Below are 26,752 nucleotides of genomic sequence, written 5' to 3'. Positions count from 1 at the left end.
TAGATTATTGTGATAGACATACTAAACTCAGAGAACAACTCTGAAGAATTCCAGGCTCACCTAGAAGGTTAGAAAAAAGATCATTTTTCTGTGTCCTTCCCCAGTGCTGAAGCTGATTATTTTGCGGGAAAGAAGACAAAGCACTATGTCAAGATGTTCGATAGGACTTAATCAAAGAAGACCACACACTTCCTAGGGCATCTGTTCTCGGTGCATGACCCTTCAAGGTTCCAAGCACACAAGCTTTCCATCCTCCCAGGCAGGAGTTCTGGAGCAAAGTGAAATGACACTGGAGTGGAGAACTGGGTATTAGTCTCTCTGTGCAGCTCTGACTTTGCCTGTAAGTAGGAGCTGGCAAATTGTTTATTCCTCTTAGGATAAAGTAACATTAAAAGAAAAAAATACTTATCCGTGCATCTCTGTGAGATTTGCCTCTAGATCATGCATAACTGCACCTCACAACAATCAAGCAAATGGAGGTAACAACCTGCCTGCTGTGACACGTTTGCATGAATTCTGTCCCAAGTCACAAACTTACACACAAGGCGGTCAGAAAGAAAATGAAAGCTGTGTAAATGTGAAGGGGAAAAAAATTGTACAGAAAGAAAATAGGGCGGGGGGGGGGGGGGGGGGGAGTGAAGAGGTGGAGAATTCTGAGAAAGGGAAATAGAAACATCCAGCTTGGCTTCAGGCACAAAGGGAGCTTTCTAACATCTTAATACGTGGCTTCCTAGCAAATGCAATGTTAGCATAGCCACGTACTTTCCCAGACATGGCATTCAGTCATGGAAATTATGAAAAATAATAAATAAAAATTGCCTCAAATGCAACAGACTCATGTAAGTTAATTATAATTAATTTTTAAATCATCTTAAGTAGAATTAGTATTCTGAAAGAAGAGACCTATCAAGGCCTCCATTTAGTTGACACAGAACTGTGTCAAGGATATTGATTTTACTAATAGCTAGGAAAGTACTGGCAAGAGAAGAGGGGAAGGAAGAAGATTATTTTTTTAAATAACTTTATCTATGATTTTCAGTCCTATTGTAAATAGGCTGAATACTGGAAGTGAAAACAATTGCTTTAGACTGTTTTACAGTAACAACTGTAGCTATTGAAATAGCTACAGACCATTATGCATTGTATCTTCCTGTGAAAAAATAACCAGTGCTCTACTGACTTTCCATCTATGCTGGCTTATACCAAGTACACACTGGTCACATGGGAAAGGAGATGGGAGGAGAAAAGAGGGAAAATAAAGTATTTTTATTTGTACTAAATAAAATTTGGCCCACAGGCTTTATGTGACTCAGTACTGAACATCTGGGACTGATCAGAGGATCACAAACGGGAAAGCAGTCATCTGGCTTCTAGAAATAAACACATCCAGTTCCTCTTCCAAAACTTTATTTTTTTAATGATAAACTGCAACAGCCATTTTAAGTCTTTCTAATACTTGCAGCCACAGTTTTATAAACTTTTTAGTAAGTTTCAGTATTACTTTTTCACATCACAGCACCAGACAACTATTAAATTTCATTTAAACCTGAACTGGCAGTGGTGTTTGGGATCGCCTTTCACACACACACACATACACGATTAATTCACTACTTTTTTGCTTCAAAATTTTATGAAACAATGGTAGTCTTGCAACTCCAATTTTTATTAGTTCCATTACTCGCAAGCATCATGGGAGCAGCACAATATATGATGCAAGATGCAGCACTGATGAACTACATTGACCGGCGTCTCCTGTCTCTAGAGGTATGTGCTGTCTGTCTGTACTGCCTGACTGCAAAGGGGTGTGAAAATGTATGAGTGTTCTTCTCTGGGTGTGAACACAGAGCAGTTTGTATGGTAAACAATGTCAGGAAGATAAATTTCCAGCTTTTTCAAATAAATAAGTAAAATTGTAGCTAAACCTTTAACTACAGTGATTCCTAATTATCACTTCATTATATATTACAGCATATAATTTCAGAATGTTATATTTTTGTTCTGTTATCAGTTGATTTTTTTATGACATAAATTTAGCTAAATATGCAAACGTTTACAGTACTGTCACAGTCAATCCTAGGGAACAGTATAACTATATTTTCACCAGTAAGGGCTGTCAAGTATTAACAAGGAGATAAACATTTATCAGGTATTTTTTCTATACACAGATGAACCTACCTGGAAGGGCAGTTTAAGACACATTTGTGTAAACTAGCAGGGTATCTGCACTTTAACTGGGAGTTGAAATAATCCCCTTACAGCTTTAATTAAATAATATAAAGGCATCAGTACATGCTGCTTTTTCTGCAGTGAAAAACTACCAGTACTGCAAAATACCTTTTCAGTATTGGCATGCTGTAATCATAGATAGGTTATCTTAAATCATTAACATGTCCTTGCCTCCTGGCTTGCATTGACAGACTTTAGAAAAGCTTTAACTTGTCTGATCTCGCATTCCCTTTTGGTACAAAGGTTTCACTGGTCTTAACTGTGCAACACAGAAAAAGCTAAGGAATTAGCCTGGTATTCTGTTCCCATTGTGTAGACTGAGATTTAAATTTTATTAATCACCATAGGAATAACTTCACATTATAATTTTCATTAATTTGGCACATGTCAAAAATTATGCAAGTCCACCTGTGGCATTTAGTGCCACACTTGAAAACATTTAAAAGAAATTTTTTGTAGAGAGTACTTAAACAGCTTCCTGGGGGCTTATGGTCACATGTAAATGGGGGAGGGAGGAGACCCACACAAAAACCACACCTCGCAAAACAAACAAAAAGCCACCACCACCAAGTTTACAAGGAACATATGCGTACTACACTAATCATCCAGTAAACCCAGACATTCATCAAACACCACCTTAGAACAAAATACTTGAAATCTGTGCATAAAGCACTGACTCAGAACACCCAATCTGGCAGTCAGATCTACTGTGATTGTGTATTTAGGCTCAAATGTTGGGTCCATTTCCCAAAGTGGTAGCTGGGCTTCTATTTTCAGGCCACCTATGATATTTACAGAAGCTGCTGCATTAAAGCAGAGAAATCACTTTCCTCACCTTTAACAATGTTTATAATTTGAATCTAGTTATAAATAAATATCTGTATTCTTTTCCAAATACAGTCGCCAATTTGGAAAACAAAAAACCGAAAACAAACCAACAACAACAAAACTCCTCAAACATAGAAACATTGGGATTTCTATTTTCCATTTTAAATGGATGAAAAATAACCACAGTAGATATTGTCTTGGTCAGAAGAGGTGTGCTTATGCAAAATGTTCACATTTGTAGATTTCCTGTAGAAAACTTTTTGAGACCAGTGGTCCTACAGGAGGAGTTCAGAAAAGTTTCTGGAAAGCAAGTAATCAGAGATCATGTGCCCTTAAGTATCACCAGCTGTTTCCACCAGAGCACTTTCCCCTTTCAGGCAGTAAAATGAAGTATCTGGTTGTCAGTAACCAGATCAAGACAAAGAAGTGTATTTTTGTCCAGAACTGTGAATGCTAGTGCCAGTCTAATATGTCCTCTTCACATAGATATACAGCAAGAGACCGTCAATATGAAATAGATGGGGGGCAGCGGGACCAGAGAGAACAGCACAATTTTTAAAGTAAACATGAATGAGGTTGTAAACTATACAGAATATAGACGTATATCCATGTATTTTCTTCCTGTGTTCTAACTCAAGAAGAGGCTGGAAAAATGCAACCAAGACATACTGGATTACGTGGAAGAATTCCGAGACTTTTCAAAGATGGTACTGTTGCGCCTGGCAGGACTGAACAATTATAAGGCTGAGGTTAAAAGTGAAGTAGAGAATTTGCTAACAAGAATTGAACGAGCACAAAGGGACATTGACTATTTTGGATCTGTCACAGATTCTCATACATGCATAGAAGTACATGAAGACCTGGTGAAACAGCAGCTATTTGAAGAAGCAGAAGAAAAAAAGAAACTTAAACTCATGCTTAATGCAAGTAAGAATAGTTCCTTTTTCAAAACTTGGATGTGAATGAGCCGGTCCCCTAGCCAATGCATGCATGCTGATATAGGGATAACAGATTTTCACAAGTTATGTGAATACCACAGACAATTCCATGGGGTTTTGGCTGTGCAAACAGTAGACTTAAATATATATAGATAAATATGGGAGAGGGAGGGAAGAAAGTAAGATTAGTACGATTCAAACATTTATTTTGCAGATACTCTACTGCATATCAATTTGATTATTTGGAAGCTGCTTTTTATCATAAAGTAATGTAAAAAGCCTCTGAAAATATGCCCTTGCAAAGTCCCAGAAAAAACACCAGTGCATTTCTGAGTATTGCAGTTATACCAAGGAATTAATGGTAGTCCTTGTTTTTTGGAGTGGGAGGGGGCAAAACCTCAACTCAAAAGGGAACTCACAAGTTAACAAGAAGACTTAATATACTTCTACAATTTGTATCCCTTTTACCGTCCTCCTCTGTTACTCCTGCTTTCCCTCTCCCCTCCATGTCCTTTAGCAAGAGAACACACTGGCTCAGCTGCAAGTAAAGTTCAGTTTTGATTTGAAAATTAAGTGTTAAGGTACTTTCTATGAAGAATATATATATATATATACAGTGTATACTTCTTTAAAACAAATTAAGTTTTATAAGTCTGCTTAACTGAGGAAAGTTGAATTATAGATGTAAATTATGTATTGTAGATATATTTGAAGTAGTCTGGTTTATTTTCATCCAAAAGTAGTAAGAAATGAAAAATATCCAATGAGAAATATAAACTGCCAATTTTTAGAAAGCCAGGTGAAAGATCTATAACATGATCAATTATATAGTTCTAATTTCGATTGAATTGGACTGATTTAATTTTACAAATAAGTTTACCATTTTTCCCTTTAACTTCTCCTGCAAAAGAGCATTAAAGCAGATGGTAACCGAGCAATCACCTTTTCTGTGTCTAACCTCTTATCCTACACCACAATTGTGTGCTCTGAATAGCAAGATTTCTGTTTTTCATATATAGATTTTTTGAACATGAGGCATTTTTTTGAGAGTCATAAAAAAATGGGTATTTTTTAACTGCCTGTGATAAGGAGATTTTGAACATTATATCTTTCTGAGAGTTTCAGAGAGGAAAAAATTACTTTCCATTTTCCCTCGTTGGGAATTAGTACTTCCAATTTTATTGCAGTAGTTCATAGCAACTTTACTTTTGTCACTACTAGTCAGATGCTTGTCCCATTGAATTCAATGGCAAAACTAGTCCCCGAGTAGATTTTACAGCACTTAGAAATTTCTAAGTAGCTGGCAAGACCCTCAACTCTAGTTGAGTCACTTCAAAACTCTAGCAAAATATGTTTTTTTAAGTCCAACTTTGTTACTGGTTTTGGCTCAGGTTCACACAGACTTGAAAACAACAACCACGTAGAATCACTGTTTTTATACGCAGTGGTCGATACCTCATCCTGCTTCGGGAGGGAAATGGGAAATTATCTTCTGCACATTTTGGGGTATGATAAGAAACAGTGGGCTTTGAAGGTATCATTGTGCAGAGTGCAGAAAAATTCGGTAAACTTGTTGCTCACTGTGTGTGTTTCAGCCTCTGAGTTTTCCTCTAAGCTGTTATGAAAGCCAAGGAGGGTTAAAAATCTTCTGAAGAAGAGACACGCTATTTACAGACTTCAGATAGTAATCTGGTTATTTCTCCTGCAGAGGAAGATGTTGCTAAAGCTGGCTACATATTTTGATTCAACAGCTTTAAGTTTTTAGAATCTATCTAATCAATAAATGCTAGTTTTCAGAAAGATATTTTGGCTTGCTCAGGAAAGGTGCACCCAAAGTGAGGACTTCCAGGATAAAAATCCATGCTGGAGCAGCAATACCCAAATGCTTTGGATAGAGGGTATCAGCACACACAAATGACATAAAGGTTGTTTTCTACAGGCAACTGGCATCTTGCCACAGACTTCAATAGGTTCATTTCAGGCCAAGTAGGAAGACTGGTTTTGCTTTCTCCATTTCAACTGCTGCCAGAATTTCCTGCCTTAGGGCTCTGTTCTGTTTACTAAAATGGCTGCACTTCTTTATGGCAATTCTTTAAACTTCGAATAGCATATCTTGTAATTCATTAGTGCATTTGGTAAACACACTTGTTAATATGCTTTGCAGTAGAGCTGTTTCTGTGAGGGACGGTCCTTGATAGAGATCTTAAGAGTCTAAATGCCTGAGTCTCCACAAGCTTAGTGCTTTTTGGTCTTAAAAATGTGTGCAAAGTGCACACAAAATGTAATGAAGCCAAAACTATGGCTCTCTGCTGGTACCAATTTTAGCCCTATAGTGAGGTAAATTATTATCTAATTCCACCAGCCATGCTTCTAGCATGAGAATTGATAACACAGACATCATACCAGTTCATTTAAAGACCACCTTAATGTATGGGCATTCCCGATTTTGTGATCTTATATATTTGTTCTAGTTCCTTTGTACTGCAGGTGTTAGAAAGGGGAATGGGAAGATAACCCAGTGTTTTGGCTTTCTGGTTTGATGATCTGTTTTTGTCTTCATTATAAATGCAAAGTAAGAGGCTAACAGAGGATAAGAGAATTCCTGAAACAAAAATACTGCCCACAAGATGTACCAGGAAAATTGATTTTAATTTATATGCCTTCAATAAGAAATAAGTTTGATTATTTGACTGTGTTGATCTAAAACAAAAGTAACTTCTCTGAAGTAAAAATTATAGCCTTGTAAAAGAACTGACAAGAATAATCAGAGAATCATTAAGTGCTCTTGGTCTCCTCTCAGGTACACAAACAGAATCACTTTTGGACAACACTCGTCTAACTGAACAGAGAACATGCTATGTGTAGCTGAAAATACACAGCTTCCTTAGCAGGAGATATTGAATATATTTGATTAAATTAGCTTCGACATTACTTACCAATGCCACACTGCTGACACTCTTGCCAGTATATTGACCTGGCCTTATAGTTCAATTAAAAGGAAACTAAGTAATTCAAAAAAGGAAGCTAGAAAATTCATTTTTTTTTCTTCCCCTTTGGGTGTTTCCTTGCAGGTTGTGACCACATGCTTGCAGGTATTAAGTCCCTAAAGATCGTTAAGAAGACTGGAGATAAGCATGGCTCTTGGATGAAAGATCCTGGCAAAAAGCATACCAAGATTTATTTATTGAATGGTGCTGTAAATAATGTCATTTGGGAATTTGCAAATATCATGACATTCACAGAAAGCAATCATACACTGAGAGCTCGCAGAGTCACTTTGCCATTTCCCTGGGAAGGAACTGGCCATATAATATACCAGGGTTTCCTGTTCTATCACAGATATGGCTCCTTAAATGAAATAATTAAATTCAATATCCAGAAAAGAAATGTAACTGACCAAATGCTGCTGCCAGGGGCTGGAAGGATTCCTGCCTATCAGCTTTCTCCCTCTACAAAAATAGATCTTGCCATTGATGAGCAAGGGCTCTGGGCAATCCATGCAGAGCCAGACACTGGAGGGAACATTGTAATTACTAAAATTAACCACATAACCATGGCAGTAGAGCACACTTGGGACACATCATGCAGCAGCAAGGACGCTGAAGCAGCTTTCATGGCATGCAACACACTCTATGTTGTCTACAACTCTCCTAGTGGAGGCACCTCTCGCATACGATGCGTTTATGACATTCTGGATGCTGTAAATACTCAGGAAATCCCAGTATTGCATTTTCCAAAACGCCAGGGTAGCCATTCCACTATACATTACAATCCTAAAGAAATGCAACTCTTTGCTTGGGGTGATGGATCCCAGATCATTTACAAGCTTCACACACAGCAAAAAGTTTAAAATCACTATCAAATTTTCAAACACACTTAAAAGCTACCAGTCCCATGTCAACATAGTCATTAAAGTGTATTAAAATTACATTATTCCCATCTGTTACAACTTTAATCTATGTTACATAAATTTAGGCTTACATACCCCAGTGATCTCAAACTAATGTCCAATTAAGAATATGTAAAGACTCCATTAATATGAATTATGTGATGACTAAATACCACCCACGTACAACTCACACACACACATGTAAATTATTCTTAAAGACTAAGGTTAATTAAAAAAAACAATAATCCATCTCTGACATGTTCTCTGCCTATCAAAACTATGTATCCTGCTTCAGTGCCATGCAAATCAAATAATACATCCTTCCTGTCCAGTACACAGTAGCCAACAAACTTTGCTATCCTGAACTCACTGTAGGAAGCCTTCTTGCGAGCACTATAAAATCACATGCTTCCAGAGAAACTATCTATAAAAATTTAACAGGAGAGTCTTGTCATATCACAAAGCATAAGAGTATATATCCTCATGGTTTATTTTTAACATGTAGTTCTTGCACATTACATTGAGGCTATTCCTACTCATTGAACTTCTAGTCTATTTCCATGAAATTTCTGCATTTTTGTTATCCATATAGCTGTACAGTTCACTTTCGATCCTGATAATACATTAGCTACAGCTAAATATCCACTTTTATCAGCTTTAATTTACCACCTTTCATTTTTTTCTGTGTATCACTTCTTGTGCGTCAGAAGGAATGTTCCTAGATTATCTGATCTGTATCATACACTATTTTAAAATGTTTTACATATCACTCTTTCATTGTTTCCTTTCTTACCAGTGCTCTTTCAGCATCTAGTTGTGAGGCATTTTCAAATCACTTCCATTGCTCACAGCGGAATCTTTCTCATCCTAACCTCTGACTCCAGCAAAATACCTGTACAGAGAAGGTGGCCCTGATGAGCAGAATAGTGCAACCCAAGTCCTGGGTTTGTGAGTGATGGATAAACTCCAGGTAAATCCAAACACATTTTTGTGTCAAAAATTATATTTAAAAAAAAAACAAACTGAACCAAACCAAAACAAAGACCAAAAAAAAAAAAAAAAACCCACACACAAACACACACCAAAACAAACAAACAAACAAACAAACATCACAATAAAACAAACACTAAACAACACAACACCAAGCCCTAGATTTTACTTGTAAAATACAGGTATTGGCTGTACTTTTGGGATTTTAGTGACTGCTGCATTTTTGTTTAATAACACACACACACACGAAGTGCTTGCAAAGCAATCCACAGCTGTTTCTACAGAAAGACCGTTTTGTTCTTTACACTGAAAGAGCTGTTGTTTGCTTTAAAAATAGCTTCAACAGAACAGCCAAACGTCAGAGAATGATTCTGAAAAGGAGTTCCAGAATACAACCAAGAGCGTATGGACTGCTTGAGTTCAACACCGCTACTCTGCTTTTAGCAAAATAAACTGTATCATCCTAAGCAGCCTTAACGACAGCATCACTTCAGTGTTACAGAAGCCATAAGAAGCACAGCTAAAGACATCCTCACACTGCAAGTAAAGTGAGCTGGCACTGATTGACTGTGTGATCATGGGTCAAAGGCACATCCAACTATTTGGCCTTTTTTTTTTTTTTCTCATCTGTTTTTAATTTTACAAACACAAAAATACAAAAGAGTATTAGCCACTTTGGAATGCTTTAACATCTTTTACTGCAAAAGAACGTGTAATTTTCTTTACTTAACAAATAAAGGCTTTTAATGTAAAGATTAATTGAGTCTGCTCTTTAGAAAAAGTATTCTTGGAATATGCTATGTGTCACACTAACACACAGCAGAGAAAGCCTATGTTATTATTCTACATAGATATTTCAATGAGCAATCCTAAAAAGTTCAGGCAGGATCCCCTCTAAACCTCGCTGCCTTGGAAATCCAAGCTTCATCATGAATTAAAGGTACTGACTAGTTTTGATAAAAGCATTAACAACAAACCATTAACAAATATCCAAGAAGAATTAAGCACTTTCATGGGTTTTTAAATATAATTTAAATATATTTTTCAAATAAACACCATTTATTCCCCAACTTACTAAAACCATAACTTATATGATACATATACTTCAAATAATTTTTTTAGTCAAATTTGTACTGAAAACAATGTTTTGCCTTACTAACCAATAGTTATAAAGGATGTATACTTTTTCTATCTAAGCAATTTAAATATGTTGGCAACATTCATATACTTGTATGTTTATGTTTTGACATGTACAAGTGAACATACATGAAGAGGAAAAAAAAAGGATACACAACTGTACAAATATATAACAATTCATATATGCCATCGCAGTTTTCCAGGTGAAATCAGAACTATGTATCTTAAGTTTATTTCATAACCTGAAACAAAGCACCTTCTTCTTCTTGAAGAGCAGAAGAGATCCAACTTTTTTAAATGAAAACATTTGAGTTCTCCCCACCCAGAACCATCCAGTTATTCCTGCAACATAAACCTCCATAGGTTTATCAGGCATAGCATAGTACTGAAATCCAGGTGGCACAACTGAGTTGCAGTTGATTTTACCAGCTGTAATATAGTGACTCCCTCTAATGGAGCTATAAAGCAAGGAAGGTGCTGCTTATCATATCCTTTACAGAATCACAGAATCGACTGGGCTGGAAAAGACCTCAGAGATCATCAAGTCCAACCCTTGGTCCAACTCCAGTCCATTGACTAGATCATGGCACTAAGGGCCATGTCCAGTCTCAGTTTAAAAACCTCCAGGGACGGCGAGTCCACCACCTCCCTGGGCAGCCATTCCAATGCCTGACCACTCTCTCTGGAAAGAATTTCTTTCTAATATCCAGCTTAAATTTCCCCTGGCAGAGTTTAAGCCCATGCCCCCTTGTTCTATTGCTAACTGCTTCTACCTAAAGCAAACTTTTCAGTGAAATATTTATATTAATATTTGCTGTCATTATATTTGTCTGATACTACTCACAAGTAGCATAGTAAATATTAGTATTCATAAAAATCACATTTTAATTTCACCCTTGTTTGTGTTTATGCTAAAAGAATTAGCTTGACTGTTTAGTGAGGAACTACATCACATGACTATCCAAGAAAAACAATAAGGAATGTTCATAAATAAGATATTCATATTTTTTAAAAAGAAAGGCAGTACATTCACAGAAACACAATCCTGACACGTGAAGAAGACACAAGCAAGATAAAGGAGAAACTAAATTCATATCCTTATTCATTCCATTACTTTAGGGAAACAAATATGTCATCTATGTACAATTGTACTGAATAAAGCCAGCATTTTAGGTCCTCTACGAATGGTGAACTAGGCTTTAAGATCAAACAATACAGCTGTGTTTTTTAGAGGAGCTTAAAAGAAATAAACCTTTTTTTCTGAATATACCAGCTAAAAAGCACATGACAAATCTTTACAGCAAGAAAAAAAATCATTTCCAATAGCAAAAAATGAAACATTTCTCAGGCTGAACCTGTGAGTCACAATTCAGGTGTGGATGCAAAAAGCCAGTGTCTTAATCCACAGTTTTGACAGATATACTGTCATTATCATACCAGCAAGTTTTTGATACTGAAGTAGTCCTTTTGGTTTGGCACAAAGTCATATTTAGGGAAAAAACTAAGGATCATGATGGTTTTAAATATGCAAAAAAATCCAGTTCCATAACAAGAGCAGAGAACTTCTGCTAAAGCAGATATCAGAACCACAACAAAGATGACCGACCATAATCATTCCCTGTTCAGAGAGGACTTTTTGGGAGGCAGAAAATATTAGCTATATATTAACGTAACAAGTCAAACATAGTTCATATGGAGAAGCTGCAAAGAATAAAACCCTATGTTATGATAACACAGGAAAATAAACATCTTAGCTAAGTTTGAATGTGTATAATAAAATTAAACTGCAAATTACCTTAAAAGGCTTGCTAACCGCCCAAGTGTCAAAATTCACAGTGCTCATAACTGTTTCCATTATAAGTTCTGGTTTTAATTGGACTAACGGAAATTATGGTAAGCATAGAAGAAATTGTTTAAGTTTTTAAACAGAAATCACAACAGGATTTAGAGGTCATTTACAATGAAACACAGGTTTTCTCAGAATCAACCAGAACTCCCGCAGCTCTGGCACTGTGATCAAGCTAAAAACTTAAGGAGTCTGAGAGGACATATTCTGGTACTTGATTCCCTACCAGCTCCAGTCCCCATGGAGGTTTAAAGGTGCACAGAGGCTGTACAGCTTCTGCTGCCAAGCTGTAGTCCAGTTCTTCTCCCAGAATGGTACAAGTAAGGGAGGGACAAGAAATGCATGATTCACAAAGAACGTCTCTTTGCTTTCCTAACTGGAAATGTACATATTGGAGCTCACGTTGAAGACTTTTGTTTGGATTTGTGCACCTGCAACTGTGGAGACAGACTTTAGTCTGTGGCAAGATCCATGCGTCTGTGCAGACACCATGAAGTACACTGGCCATGTGTCTCAGTTTCAGTAAAGAGGGCAAGATGGTTTGTTTTGGTCACAGAACAGAAAGGAGAATTTTAAAGTGGCTTGGTACTATTAATACTTGTCATCCCCTAGTAATATGTAAATAAGTAAAATTTATGTAAAATATGCCAAGAATTCAGATATTAACTTATACCATCTTTCTTTCTTAATCATTAGCTTTAATTTTATAGGCAATACATTGGAAAACTTATTAACATGGCTGTAGTCAGGCTTTGTGAGACTTTAGATCCCTATGCTAGTTAATTTAAAAAACAAAAACATAACAGGAGCCATTTTTCTGGTTAACTTCTAAAACCTAATGCAAGTATACTGACCAGGATGTGGGCAGTCATCTACAAATCAGGCTTATAATTCAAAGCCAGGGCAGAGAAAGGAGACACATTAGCCTAAAATTAAAATAAATACATAAATGTGAGTGAAGAATTTCTGAAACCTGCAGTCCTGGGGACAGACAAAATAGGTCTTAGGTGATGGATCAAGTTTCAGAAAACCACAAAGTTTATCTCGGAAGGCAGAAGGAGGAATAAAGGTAACAGGCAACAGGGAAATGGCTAGAAGTCAGACTACAGAAAGAGTCAAGAAAGGCTCTTTGACAGGAAACCTGTACTGTGTAGAAACAGGATACCTGCCCCCAGAGAATTGGTAAACCTAGGAGTTCCCATTGCGTATGTCAGTCACGGTCATTTAGTCATAATTTCCAAGCTACACACATTATGGTACACACATATAGGTTATCAGCTACTGGATCCAAGACAATTATTAGAGATAGGGACCTGATGCTTTTTTTTTCTGCTGTTCACTTGGGTTTGGGGGTTGGATTGTTACAGGGATTTTTTGCAATAGATCTTAGTGACTGCTTGCAGGCTGACCATTAAGATTATTTTAAGATGTGTATCAGCAAAGACTCAGTTACAGTTGACTGATGTGTTGCCTAGTCTTCTTTAACCTCCACAGAAGGTATCATTCATCTTCTATGAAGTCACATTTTGGCAAACGTCAGAAAACTACAAAAGAAAGCCGATCAGTAAACAAATCAAGAGCTCAGGCATGTGAGCAAGTTCCTGCGTATCAGCTGAGTCACAACGACTGACCTTGCCTGCTCTTGCTCGTGTTGAGGTCAGATGAAAGTGGCTTAAGATAATCTCTTCTGCCTGACAGTTGCAACAGGTCACACACCACAGCTCAATCCTGCAGCTAAGCAAGCACTAAGCATTTTGTTATTTCACACTAACTGAATCATGATACCAGCCAACACTGGCTGGAGCTGCCTAAGATCTGCCTTGAAAATAAAGGCATGACTTATTGCAGCTCTATGCGTGAGAAAAAGGACTGTGTGATAGCAACCACAACAATCAAAGATAAAGCAATCGAGAGCATCAGCTGGAAAAAAGAGTGGACAGAGACCCTTATTGCCTGGCTCAAAACTTCAAGGTAAGACGAACTTGGAATTTTTCTGCTGCTATTAGTCTCTCCTGAGTTTGAAGGTACAGGATTCTGTGTGTATTTTTTTTAATCAGAAAGATCTTACAAAACAAATACATGTGACTTGAATCAAACCTAAACACTGGCTAGAAGCTTTTATGAAAAGATAACAGAACGATGGATATCTTTTGAGTCAAGAAACACCTTAATAATATCTTATGTAATACATGATACTTTCTAGAGTGTTTTTTCTACCATTTCTTAATGCAACAAATTTAGACAAATACCAAATCCCCTGATTTTATGAGTTCAGCCTGACTGAAACAAGTCCTGTGACTCATAATTGCCCCAGTAAAGGAGATGGAATAACAGCTTATATGATACTGTATTCTCTATACATAAGCATGCAGTAGCTTACAGGATAAGTTATATTTTCCAAGCTGCAATAAGAAGGCCTTTGCCTGGTTAGAGCAAATGCAGATGTTTTGAACAGCTGTGTCTGCCTAAAAAGACTACACCTGTCCTCCACTAACTTTTAATTTACTACGACAGGCTTGCCAACACATAAATATATAAAATGTCTCAACATATGGAGATGGTGTTTACCTGGGAGCCAAGTACGTTCATTACAAAAAGTTCCCAGCTCGCTCGCACCGGATTTAAAAGCTGAGCACTAGATGGAGCTGTGTCCTTGCAGCACCGCTACCTAAATTTAGATAGTTACAGCTGTCTCCGATACAATTCCAATTAGTTGCATGCAAGTGGCCAGATCAATGGCTCAAAATGCTGAACACAAGTGACAGTACACTCCTGAAAGCCATTTTAAGAACTGCAAATGTCCATTAAAACTTCTGGAATTCAAGCAGTAAACTGGGAAAAAAAAAAAAAAAAACAAAAAAAAAAACAAAACAGCTCAAGAAGTATAGTACTCTCTAAGAAAACTATCTATATATTAAGTTATTTTTTAAAAGTGTATTCTTCTTAGTAAGATATATTTGAACGACTTTTATTTTATACATAGTGCTATAGAACAATTAAGGTCTAAACTGTGAGAGAGAAAAAAAATAATAAATTAGTATGAAGTAGCTGTAGCTGTCCTGTAAGACTCCAAGAAAGTTTTAAGTGTAATTTTATGTAGACACATCTTGAATATTTCACATTAACTCCACCAAACAATGACAGGGAAAAAAAAAAAAAAAAAAAACAAAAAAAACAACACAAAACCTTAACCTATCCATTTAAAAAAGCGCATACCATGTATGTTTAAAAAAAAAAAAGTTTCAGAGGATATGGTTGTCCACCTTACCAGAGGAAATTGGTAACATGACTGGCCACAAATCTCTGTCAAAGATAAGGCAGGCTACACTTCCTAATAGGACATAATGGATTAGCTGTATGGAGTCAATGGGGAAGGATTCTCCAACCCCTTATTTCCTGTCTACAGCTGATTTAGCCAAATTTACATGAAAGGAAATCTCTGAGTACTTAAATGGGTCATTTTTGACAAACAAGAGATTACACAGTACTTGCAGCTTTCACAGTTCTGCATCACAATGTTTATTCATTGTTTTAATGCTGGTGTTTCACAGCCTGCACAGCCTATGAATATGAGTACGGTGATTTGGGCAAAGCAGGGAAGTCCCACGGTGACTAAACTTTGCTGTTGTTTTTCTTGGACTAAAGCTTTTGATAAGAAGGACATGAGGCCTTAGGTATCTCTTATGAGAAATCTTGAGTAAATTGATAATGAAAAATCAGAAAGACTGGGACCGAATTTAGACTGCATTAGTTGCGGCTATCTAACTCTCCTTTATACACCATAAAATTAAAGCTTTATATAAACTTTTCAGTAATTTGGAACATACTTCAAACCAATGTATCAAAACATGAATGTTTTTTCCTGCCTTATATCCATGAACTTCTGTCTGAGGAGTATTGCCGTTTAGAGCCTTGATCTAAGTGTCTGGTTTGGTCCTTCCCCTTCAGTGACTACGAACGATTTTGCCACTTTTCTGTAAAATCCAGTAACAGACCAAGCAGGGCACTATGAAAGAACCACGGACATGCATAAGCCCAAGCACCATTCAATCATACTTGCAGGATGAGGAACATGGCCTGAACTCAAATACAGGGCCTGTCAGCATGACCCATACTGTGACTGTGACACTGAGGAAGGCAAACTCAGTTCTGCTCAATAATTTTTAACAGAAATAATATATAACCTGGTCATTACATCTAGTTGAAATAAACAGTTATAGAGCAAAAGCTGTGATCTCACAGATAACTTCCCACTGATTTTTGAGATGAAAGAAATGAAGATGGTCAGTAAAGCAGTGTCCAGCAGTGTTCTCTTTTGGGGTTCCTAACTCATTCTTTTAATAGGTCTTTTCTGAGAAGGATGGTTCTGCTCTCCCTGAATAAGCTTCACTGTTGTATAAGAGAGGCAAAGACTTAACACAATGCCAGCTTTGTGACAGTAATGTGTCTGCACTGCTACAGGAAAGAAACAAACCACTCTTATGGAAGGGGGGACTGCTGGAATCGTAATTAGCCAAGAGGCCAGGACAGCTGAGGGAGTCCTGCTGAAACCTGCTACACTGAAAAAAATATAATGCAGAATTAATCCACTTCAGTTAAAATTAGATTAAACAGGATAGACAGGATGAACAAGCTAAAGGTACTTGCAAATTACGATTCTCTCCGCATTCTAGTGGTACAATAATATCATAGTAGTATCAGCACACCATATATCAAACAATACTGAAAGGACTATAAAATGATTACACATGAACACTGCAGCAGTAGCGGGACTGTGGTTTGTATTCTGTGCTTGGCAGGTGCTGCTCAACCTGTCTCTGCTTCTGCCTGTGCTTCCCGAGGGCGAGCAGAAATTGCACAACCCCACTCTTGCAGGTCCTTTCCCTCCACAGCACCAGGGCAGGGCCATGCTCGCCTTCCCATGCACTGGCTGACACTGCTTTTCCCAGCAAAACACTGGATTACAGTGCACGCCAGCAGAGTCTTGACTATTCCAGGTCAGGAATAAACAAGAAAGAAGGTAACAACACTACATGGCCATAGATGAGTAAACAGGGTCCCAGATGCTGCTTCCATGATGCATAAAGCCATCCAGACAGCTCAGGTTGAAAAACACTCCCAGACTGTTAAAAATTCCACTGACCCTTTTCCCAAATGGTTTAATGATACTGCAACAAGCAGTGCTACAGTAACACTTTTTGGTATCAGTATTATGAAAGATGCAAATGTTACCAACCATTGTAATTTTGACCACTCCTCTAGGTGACCTATTTAAGGTGACTACCTCAAAGCTGAAAGACAAGAAAAATCCAAAAGCAAGCCAAATTAATACACAGCCTCTGGATTCTTGCCAGCTTTAATTATTTTTTAGCATGTTCAGGGATGTTTCAAGGGCGTTCTACTTCACTTCCCATTTTCTCCCTCTTGCACCTGGGGCATATTTGCACTGTAAAAGTGAGGTCCAATTCTTTATCTGGATTATCTGCTATGTGATTCATGGTCTTAAGTCTCATGCATAAGCTTGGAAGACAACTGAAATCACACATAACCCTTCACAAGGTCAGAGAATACGTCAGTTGGTAACAGGGAGCAAAATGTTTTAACATTCCAAAAACAGTATGAACTGACACTAGGCAAAAGGAAATTCTAAAATTGAGGATGATTAACATAAGTAATAAAATTACATTAAAACATCATGTATGTTAAACATGCTTAGACTGTTTAGATGGAAGTTAACATCATCGCAGAGGGAAGACAGCAAACAGTGGCGGTTGAAATACAACCACTCCACAAACAGCGACAAGTGTGTTTTAATTACATTGTCCATGTTACAACTACTCGAAACTCTTTATCTCACTTTCTGCTAAATGTTTGCTGTTGTTTAGCCAACTCCCTAGGAAACTGACACAATCAGAAGTACTCAGCACACAAATGCTGTGAAAGAGCTGTGTCAGTATCACACAAGTGGGATGATGCGCCTGGGTGAAAACGAAACAACAGAAACCCTTATCAGATTTTGGATCAGCAAGGTACTCAAAGTGACCAGTAAACTCCCAGTGACCATAACTTGCAGCACTTTTCACATTTATAGAAGCAATCCTGGAATCTCTACAGACACAAGAAAAATTTGCACCTTTTGGGAAAGGTGGGAGTCTTTGTTTTATGTTTTTGCTTCCTTGGAGACTTCCTCTACTTGACATTTTTGCAATCATAAGCATAGCATCAGAGAACGTTTTTAAAACAGGAGTAAGCAGAAATACGACATAAAACGTATACAAATGGTCTATTCTATCGTTTTACTAATAGAATTAAAATAGATAAGTGCTTTAAGTATAAAATTACCTTTCAAACCTTTGGAGAAAGAGTATTGCTTTTCTCAATAACATTTTTGTTAACCTCGCAAATCCCTGGCATGTGGAAATATGCACCAAAAATATGTCTGGTAGTACTAGCCAAAACAAGGTAGCTTTAACCAACTCTTCTACTTCCAGTAAATAATGAGAGAAAGAATAAAAATGGGAAATTGGGGGGGTTCGGGGTGGGGCGAGCTGTTAAAACTCTTCCCTTCACACTCAAATTCCCTGAAGGGCTGATAACACCCGTTTTCACCTCTGCAATGAGGTGTTGGGAAAGGCAGGGCTGGAAGGCGGCGGCTCGGCCAAAGGGAGCCCAGCAGTCCCTGCAGGGAACCAGGGACCGCCACAGCTGCAGGAACCGAGGTGCTGCAAAGCAGGAGGCCGTTTGGTGCAGCCCAGGAACCCACCACAAACCTTGAAAAAGGATTCACCACCACTGTCCCTCCTGCCAGGGACGGTGCCGCGCTCCGGAGCCTCGGGGCAGCCTTCGTTTTACGCTCACTTGAGGGCTTGGCGGAGGGCGTCTACAGGTGCGCGCACCCGGGCTGAGGTGCCGCCGGCACCTGGAGGGTACGCACCTGCCTGCCAGCCTCACGCTCCGCAGGGGCGCGTCTTTGCGCAGCCAGCCCTGCTGCGGCCGTCCCGAAGCGCCCCGGGAGCTCGCACCGGGCCCGGGCCGCGGCGGGGGGGCGGCTCTGAGCGGCTCCCCCCCCCCCCCCCGAGCGCTCCTGCCGCGGCCCCTTCGCACCTGCCCGCTCCTGTCGCGTGGGGGCGGCACCGCCGGTCCCCGCGTGCGGAGCGGGGCGGGAAGCGGAGCGGAGCCCGGCGGGCGCTGCCGCCGCCAAGGTCGGTCCCCGCGGGCGGTGCGAGGCGAGGCGGGGGCGGTGCTGCGTGGGAGGGTGCGGGGCGGGAGGGTCCTGCCTCCGCGGGCAGGCTTTGCGCCGCTTGCCCGGGCGTTTCGGGTGTTGCTTTGGGCGCGGGTGAGGCGGCGGAGCGCCGGGCCGCGTTGTCCTGAGGCGGGTCAGCGGGGCACGGAGGCTCCTGGCCGGTTCTGGGGCGCTTGGGCTGTTTTTTAAGAGAGGATCCTTTTTTTTTGACTGCGGATGTGACTGCGACTCCTGTTGCTTCTGCTTTTTACATACTTTGGTATCGCTGTGAGAGTTAAGGACTCCATACTGTGGAGAAGACTCTTAGATACACGCGGCTCCTGTAAGTTAAATATTTATTCTCCCAGTGAGCAAAGCTTTGAAACTTGAGCTCGGTAAATAAACCGGTTTATTGACATAGAGCGGTCGATTCAGAAACTCGGCTGTCAGTAATGACATCCAGCTGCAGCCAGGTTTCTGAAGGGGAAGTCAGGTGTTCTCCCTCCCAGGTTTGTAATTGAAAATTAATGCAGAAAAGAGGTACGTGGGAGAAGTAAGATAGTTAATAGGCCGATGAGAAAAGAACAGCTGGAAGATGAAAGTGACTTTATGGGCTGTTTTACCAGCACAGAGATAAGGAAGGTAAAAGTATGAGGAGATGTCAAGTGATCTCCAGTTTCATCATTCAGCACTCATGTTATCATGCTACTATGATAAAAATACCTTTCCCTTAACGTTTACAAGAATGATAAGGAATCAGACCCCTTTGTGTATGATCATTTGTTCACTTCTGCATGGGGCAAAATAAGATGTTAAATATTAATTTGGTAGGTCAGTAACTGCGGATCTGGCTGTATATAGATGCATTGCTATTTGTGTTTTTAAGGATTTGCATGCACAACACATGGTGTCATAAAGGTCTCCTATAATTTCAGATTTTAATTGCAGGGTTTTGGCAGGAGAGGGAAGAGTGAGGGACAATTTTCTGTGGTTTGTCTGTGGGTTTTTTTCTTGTTTTTGTTATGGGTTTGTGTTGGTTTTTTAAAGAGCAATATGTGAACAGGTGTATTAATGGCTTCATTCTGAAACTTGTATGGAAATGTGGGAAGAGTAGATGGGAGAGTAAAGAAGGCTGAATTTCAGCTTTCAAGGTTAATTGGTTTATTTGCTTGAGTTCCTGACTATGACTTGGATCTGCTGTATGAAGTAAAACCAATAAATCTTTATGCTTCCTTGTATCTCCCTAGCACAGAAATGCTTGGAGTATAACTCAGTATACCAGAAGAGTGAAAGGACAAATTGTGACAAACCTAAGCACATATGGGTTGGTTTTAAATTCTATGGGTTTACTCTCCATTTGCTGATAGTTTCAGTTGGAGGCAATTGTAAGGGCCTCTTGAACCTAAAGGAAACCCAGTATAAGTTAGAGGAAGAACTCAAAATAATCTTGTCTTCAGGACAAGTATAAATTGGTACCAGAATATGAGGGGAAAATAGTATGTAAACAAATTAAAATTTGTAACATATGACATAATTTCAAGTCCCTAATAATAACCCTTAAGCTGAGGGATAGCTCAAGACTGATCTTGCCACTGGCTGCTGATGCTTATATCTGTTGTAGACATGCATGATATGCCTGTTTCAAACCAATGTTAGCATCACTTTTGAAAACTTAAATGCTTTGTTTACCTAAGCCAGGTAATGATGAAGTGTCTTGGCAAAACTTATAGCAGTTTATCTGTCGTACATCTAGGACTCTGCCCTATGAACAGCACCAAATTAAAGGGAGGGGGCATTAATCTCTGTGGCTGAAGCATGGTAGGAATTGAGCTGGGAGCATTGCTCCCTGGCTCTGTGTTCCCTTGTGCTTTCATCTCCTGCCCCAGGAAGTTGTGGAATTAGAGGAATGGTGGCAGAGGGCACTGCTGCTACCATGTTTATTTCACTCCAGCAACCTCATCCATTTAGGATTATGCTAGAAGCAGGGTGGACAGGAAGGAAGTAGGGAAGGAATAACTAGAGATAATAAGCACTATCCTCTTCTCACTCCTACTGTATCTTATCTCACTTCATCTTTGTTAAGGTGGTACCAGTGGTGTGGAAAAGTGATCAGAGTGTGTGTATCTGTAAACAAAGGGAGAATACAGCGGTGTAGCCATAGACTAGAGAAGTGCTTTTCTAGACTGTCTGTGCAGGTGCTAAGGCAGCATAATGTGACTTAATGTGGTAGAGTGTGTTTGAATGGAGGATGAGAAGAGAACAGACTGGAAAGAGTAAGTGAAGACCTTAGGAATCACCTTCCCTGAACACTTTGCCCCTTCTTTGCTGACTGTATCAAAGTCAGAGTGAGAATGTGCTATGAGCGCAAAACATGGGAAAATGAAAAAGGCCAAAAGACAGTGACTCACCTTTTTTTCCCAGGTGCAGCTCTGCTTCTAGCCCTCATTTACTTAACTTGTTTCCTGTTTGCCTTCTCCTTGTCTCTCTCTCTCTTCAAAACAAACAAAGAAACAAACAAACTCCCACAAAAACCTGTAAAGCCCTTATCCCTAGACACTCTTCTCACTCTTATTAAGCTGTTCTGAGACAGTTCCCTTTCCCCACAGCTAGGGATATGTTTGAGCCTTTCTGCTTAAACAAATGAGAGCCCAGACCTGGTAAGATCAGCAAAGAACTATGCTCATGCAGGTGATGCGGAGTCTTAGTGGGGCTTTGCTACTTAGCAAAAATCCACTTTGCCCTTTCCACCTCTCCTTCAAAAAGATTTAAAGGAATAGGATGAAACCACTTCTTGCTTTACATATCTCTAGTATGATTCAGAGGATTTAGTGTTTATCAAAGCAGAGACATGATGCATAAGGAAATGTGTTTTGTAATAATGATCACTCAGTATGGATGCAAACATGTTATCATTCAACGTACTGTACCGAGCAAAGCTTTTCTTCATTCTCCAGAAATACCTAATAGGGTAGAAATAGTAATGTGACAGAAGATTATGTTGTTTAGGGCAGTAGGTGACAAACTTCAGAAGAAATTTGTCTGCTAGTGAAGTTGTATCATCCAAATTTTTGGAGATGTTTATCATGTCAGTTTGTCACCTCATGCTCAGAGTTCAGTGAATTCAACTTCTCAAGAAATAGTTTGGAAATTCTCCTAAGCTACCGAACAAAGTTTAGCCAGCAGTGGGTGCCCTTGGAGGCACATGTGATCAGTCACCAGAGTTCTGTAGATGTGTATGAAATCATTTAGCTTCAGTAATGTGAGCCCTCAAAAAGTGGAAAGTTTAAGCCATGAACTACTTGAAGTTCTCTAAATTTTCTACAGTTTGCTTTTGTCTCTTCTGTACTATCAACTCAACTGTTACTTCGAAGAGATAAAGAAACTGAGACTCCCACCTTTGGGCAATCTGTTTATTAACTTTATCTAAGCACCAGCTCTGAGGTGATAAAGTCTTTGATAAACTGTGACAGCTTGGAATTCTTCTTGCCACCCCTTTTCAGTATTTTATAGTTTGATATTTAAATAGATGCACATTAAACAACAAAATAAAGATACTTTTTTGTAGCTAGATGACTCTACCTATATGCTTTAGCACAATATTTTTATTTCAAGTCTCGTGTTAGTTTTGTTTCCCTGCATCTTCATGTGTTTATTTACTATAAAACCATTTCCTAATAGCACTTTGCTCTAATTTGGCAATTCATTGATGCAGAGAACAAAGAAGTTAAATTACAAAGATAATTCCTTTCTGAAAGAAACATAAAAAGTCAATCCTAATGGTACTGTTGCCAGTCTGGGTCAATTTGTGGATTTTATGTTTATATTGTGCATCTGCCAAGTTACAATGTAGTGGTTTAAAGGACTGTAATCATGAGCTGGATTTTAAACTCTAATTTGATAACCTGTAGAGCCAGATTGATATGAATACTGTGTAGCTTACTTAGTATTTCTGGAAGACCTGTAACCCAAAGCTACTGAGCAGAAAGAGATGCATATTTTTGTAGTGATTCAAGAGGAACATTTGGTATCTTCACATGCAGAAGACAGTACTCACATGCAGTTTCCCTTTCCTGCTTCCCGAGTTCCTCAAAGAAATAATACAATCTCAGTTATGTAGGATGCATCTTTCAGCATAATCTTGGAGAGAATGCTATTCTTCTTTATGACAAATAATCCATTTCCAAGGCCACTGTGCTCTCCCATTTTGGAGTTTTTCATGGCTTTCTTGTTGGGAGCATGAGTCAGTTTAATTGTTTCCTAAACAGGTTCTTAAATGCACTGAATCTAGATCAGTTTCTCGCCCTTGAAGCTGTAAGGTAGTATGGTATCCTAAATTAAATTTGTAGAGAAGTGTTTTGATTTATAGAAGGAATAACAACCAAAGTTCCAATACTAACAGATAGAACTGTGAAAATGATTCTTGACATTCCAGGTGTTTTTCTGTCGTGTTTTTGGTTTTTTTTTCTTAATTAATTTCTTAAGGTTTTTTTTCCTTCCACCAGTAAAGTGAAGTCTCCATATCCTCTACTGACAAGATTTCACATACTCCTTAATATTTATACAGAAAAATGGAACAAGCACAGATGCTCAGTGTCTGAATGCATATTTTCTTAAAGCTCTTAATATGGCTGGTTCAAACTGAACAGGAGATAATGGTGACGCTCTTCAAAAAAATCATAACAAGTTTTGTCCAAAGAATAACCCATAAAAATCAGATCAGACAAGAGAAAATTATTTCTTCAACAAACTAGTAGGGAGCCATTAGTGTTTTTCTCAGCTCTATGTGATACATAAAACATATTCTTACATTTATTTTATATCCACATAAAAATATACATTCATATGTCTAACTGAATTACCCAGGTAAAACCTGAAGTAACTGAAGACAGAAGTTGATAATTGAATACAGGAGAAAATAGAGGTCTCTGTGTTTTAGAAAGGGAAAAAGATAAGATACGTGATGGTGACCAGATAGTATGTGACAGACGAAATGCCTGGAATGGTCAATGGGTGGATCTGACTTCCAAAAAGTTGTAATGACAGAGCGTGATTGTACGAGAAGTCTTTTGCACATCACCCAGTGATGTGGTGCTAAGTTGATGATAGTTTCCTGAAGCAGATGTGAATTTGGAGAAAACAGATCAGTGGGCCTGATTCTCCTTCAGCAAAATCTTTAATTAGACTGGAGGGGTAAAATAAAACTGAAGGCTCGAAGTCAAGACATGCTGGATGGAGTAGAAAGGTCCAAAGCCTGGCTCTGTTTACAAGCCTTGCTTATCAAATGCTGACTGGGAGTCTTGTTTTCATTAAAGCAATGATGTAACATGTATGAATATTCATAGAGAATGATTCACTTGTTGGCTATGTCTTCATACTCTTTAACATCAACAGATTGTATGCCAGTTAAAGTAATTGGTAAAGATAAATCTAAGATGCTGAATTCTAATCTGGATTTCAAGCACTGACAGTATGGGAACTGCTGTTTCACTTTGTCCTTTTCTGCAAACAAGTCTGGTTGGTCTCCGCATTCAGAGGTGACTTAGCTGGGGATACCTTCTTGTTTCTATCTGCTCATACAAGGAAGTAATTTTATTTCCAATTTGCACTATTTTCAACCCAAAGTTTATTTTGAAAGTCATAGTTTGACAGAGGAAAATATTTGTCAAGTGTCCCTTGAATATAGTGAATCATATTTTTATTCTACTACCATACAGCACAGATGGTAGCATTTGCTTTAATAACTCATAATCTGAACATCTTATTCTAATGACATTCCAGTAAGATTTATGAATGTGTTTCTGTGATGATGATAAACTAATGCATGCCATCCAGTCAGCTCCTAAATTGAAGAATTTTGATGTTTCTCTCTGGAGAAAATAAATTCTCTAGCAAAAACCTTGGGGGAGGTAAACCCAACATCTTAAATAGAACACCAGCATAAACCATCCTGGAAAGCAAAGTTTTTGCATTTTACCTGGATGGTATTTTCTGGAGTATTAGCCAGGGGATGTAGTAAGATCTTCTTGCATAAGACTTCTCTGTCTTTTACTTAAAATGTTGTGTCATTGTGTAGTCCAAAATGAAATTTCTGTTAAATCATCTTATTCCTATACATTCAGTGTCTTGGTGACATTCCAGCAAATGTTAACCTCCATACTAATAAAAACAAGCTCTTAGAAATTGAAGTAGGTGATCAGAAGGGGTACCTTCCAACCTTAGCTGTTCTGTGACTCAATTATTCTGTGATAATACTCCGATATACTTTATAAAACTATTCTCATTAGGTTTAAGTGCAGATCTTCACAATACAGTTAGCATAAGCTCTTACCTGAAGTTTAGTATTAATTCTATTCCTTTCTTTCATGTGGAAAACTTCTTCTTTCAAGGTTCTATGCCCAGCCCAAGGTATGAAGTTGTGCTCTGGTTTATTTATGATTTTAACCTCTCTATATACTTTGCAGTGAGGGTACAAGTGAAACATCACATACACATGGGTTTTCTTCCGTTGGCTGTACCATCACTCCCTAAACAGTTTCACTGGCAGACCAGGAGAAAAAATGGCAAAACAAGGCACTAGTTCTTGAGGTGGGTACAGGACATGCATAAGTAACTTCAGAAACAGTAAGACTGTAGGAAATGTGGTAAGAACTTCAACTGAGGTACTCAAAGACCACAGCTACACTTGTTAATTGTACATTAAATGTACTTACTACTAAAAACAAATATGCAATAAAAGTCAAAACAAAAGAACACCACTCCTTCCAAACAATAAACACTCCTCTAGCTGAACTTAAGATACATTTATTCAAGTGCTGTGTAAGCATACATACATATAGAAGCAAAGCACATTTTGTAAACTCTTTTGTAATATATACTTTAGTAATTGTTTCAAGAAGGGAAGAACAAATCTTAAAATTCAGAGCTACTTACATTGACCAGAAACACAGACTGGTTGTAAACTATCAATGAAAGTAGGACATATAATTCTCTTAAAGAATGTGTAAATTGTCTCCAAAAAAATCAAAATGAGTCAAATAAATAGTTTTCTTTTCTTGAAAGTAGTCTTCTTTAATAAAAAGTATATATATAAAGTATTTTAGTACATATTATTTTAAACCTCACTGTCTCGGTCATAAATGGTTAGTTACATATTTATTGAATTAAAGTGTTCTTCAATGTAGTAAGCTGAATGTATTCAAAGTAGTAATTTTATCTGAATCTGAAAAGATCAATTAATGGTCTGATCTGGCAAACGTTAGATGTACAAAAGGAAAATCATATTAGAACCTTTTGTTACTACAAGAAGGGAGAGTTGTTACAACAAGCTTTTGTGCAAGAAAAAGGTCTGTTCCGGTCTGCTTTGAAGAACATACTGTGCTGCTCTGAAAAATACTTACCAGTCCAGAATAGTTACTCACCTGTACTTTGTCAAGTGCGTATTATGTTTCATAACAGTTGTAGATTAGGATAAGGATTAAAAAACTGCTGCAAGAATTGTAGTCTGAATCTGTTTTGCTTTGATTGTATTCTCCATTTTAATTAGGAAATTTGGTAGGATCTTCAGTTTTGCTTATAGATTGTGAGGCCAAGCTGGTTCTCATTTCGCATAAAGTACTTGCAAAAGGACAGACTGTAGAAAGCTCCTTTTATTTATATATATATATATGGAAAGGAGT

General features: G+C 38.3%; 2 protein-coding genes across 3 annotated transcripts in view; both read left to right on the top strand.

The window, feature by feature from the left end:
- The first annotated feature begins 1,542 nt into the window (after window positions 1-1,542).
- Window positions 1,543-9,606, top strand: OLFML1 (olfactomedin like 1). The gene is made up of 3 exons (XM_082058398.1): window positions 1,543-1,764; window positions 3,693-3,981; window positions 7,064-9,606. Exons 1-3 carry the CDS (start codon window positions 1,639-1,641, stop codon window positions 7,840-7,842), a joined length of 1,194 nt encoding a protein of 397 aa, XP_081914524.1. The 5' UTR covers window positions 1,543-1,638; the 3' UTR covers window positions 7,843-9,606.
- An 8,963-nt stretch (window positions 9,607-18,569) lies between these two features.
- Window positions 18,570-26,752, top strand: part of PPFIBP2 (PPFIA binding protein 2) — a 108,887-nt gene continuing 100,704 nt past the window's right edge. Inside the window, exon 1 of one of the 2 annotated variants that reach the window (XM_082059577.1) lies at window positions 18,570-18,740. The gene's annotated coding sequence lies outside the window, so the exon portion shown is untranslated. Of the gene's footprint in view, window positions 18,741-19,033; window positions 19,057-26,752 lie in introns of those variants that run through there. The other variant, XM_082059575.1, reaches the window with a different exon arrangement.

Source organism: Streptopelia decaocto, assembly GCF_964273445.1.
Source record: "Streptopelia decaocto genome assembly, chromosome: 7".
Lineage (NCBI taxonomy): Eukaryota > Metazoa > Chordata > Aves > Columbiformes > Columbidae > Streptopelia > Streptopelia decaocto.
Note: the sequence above shows the minus strand (reverse complement) of the source record. Positions and strands in the feature narration are given on the sequence as shown.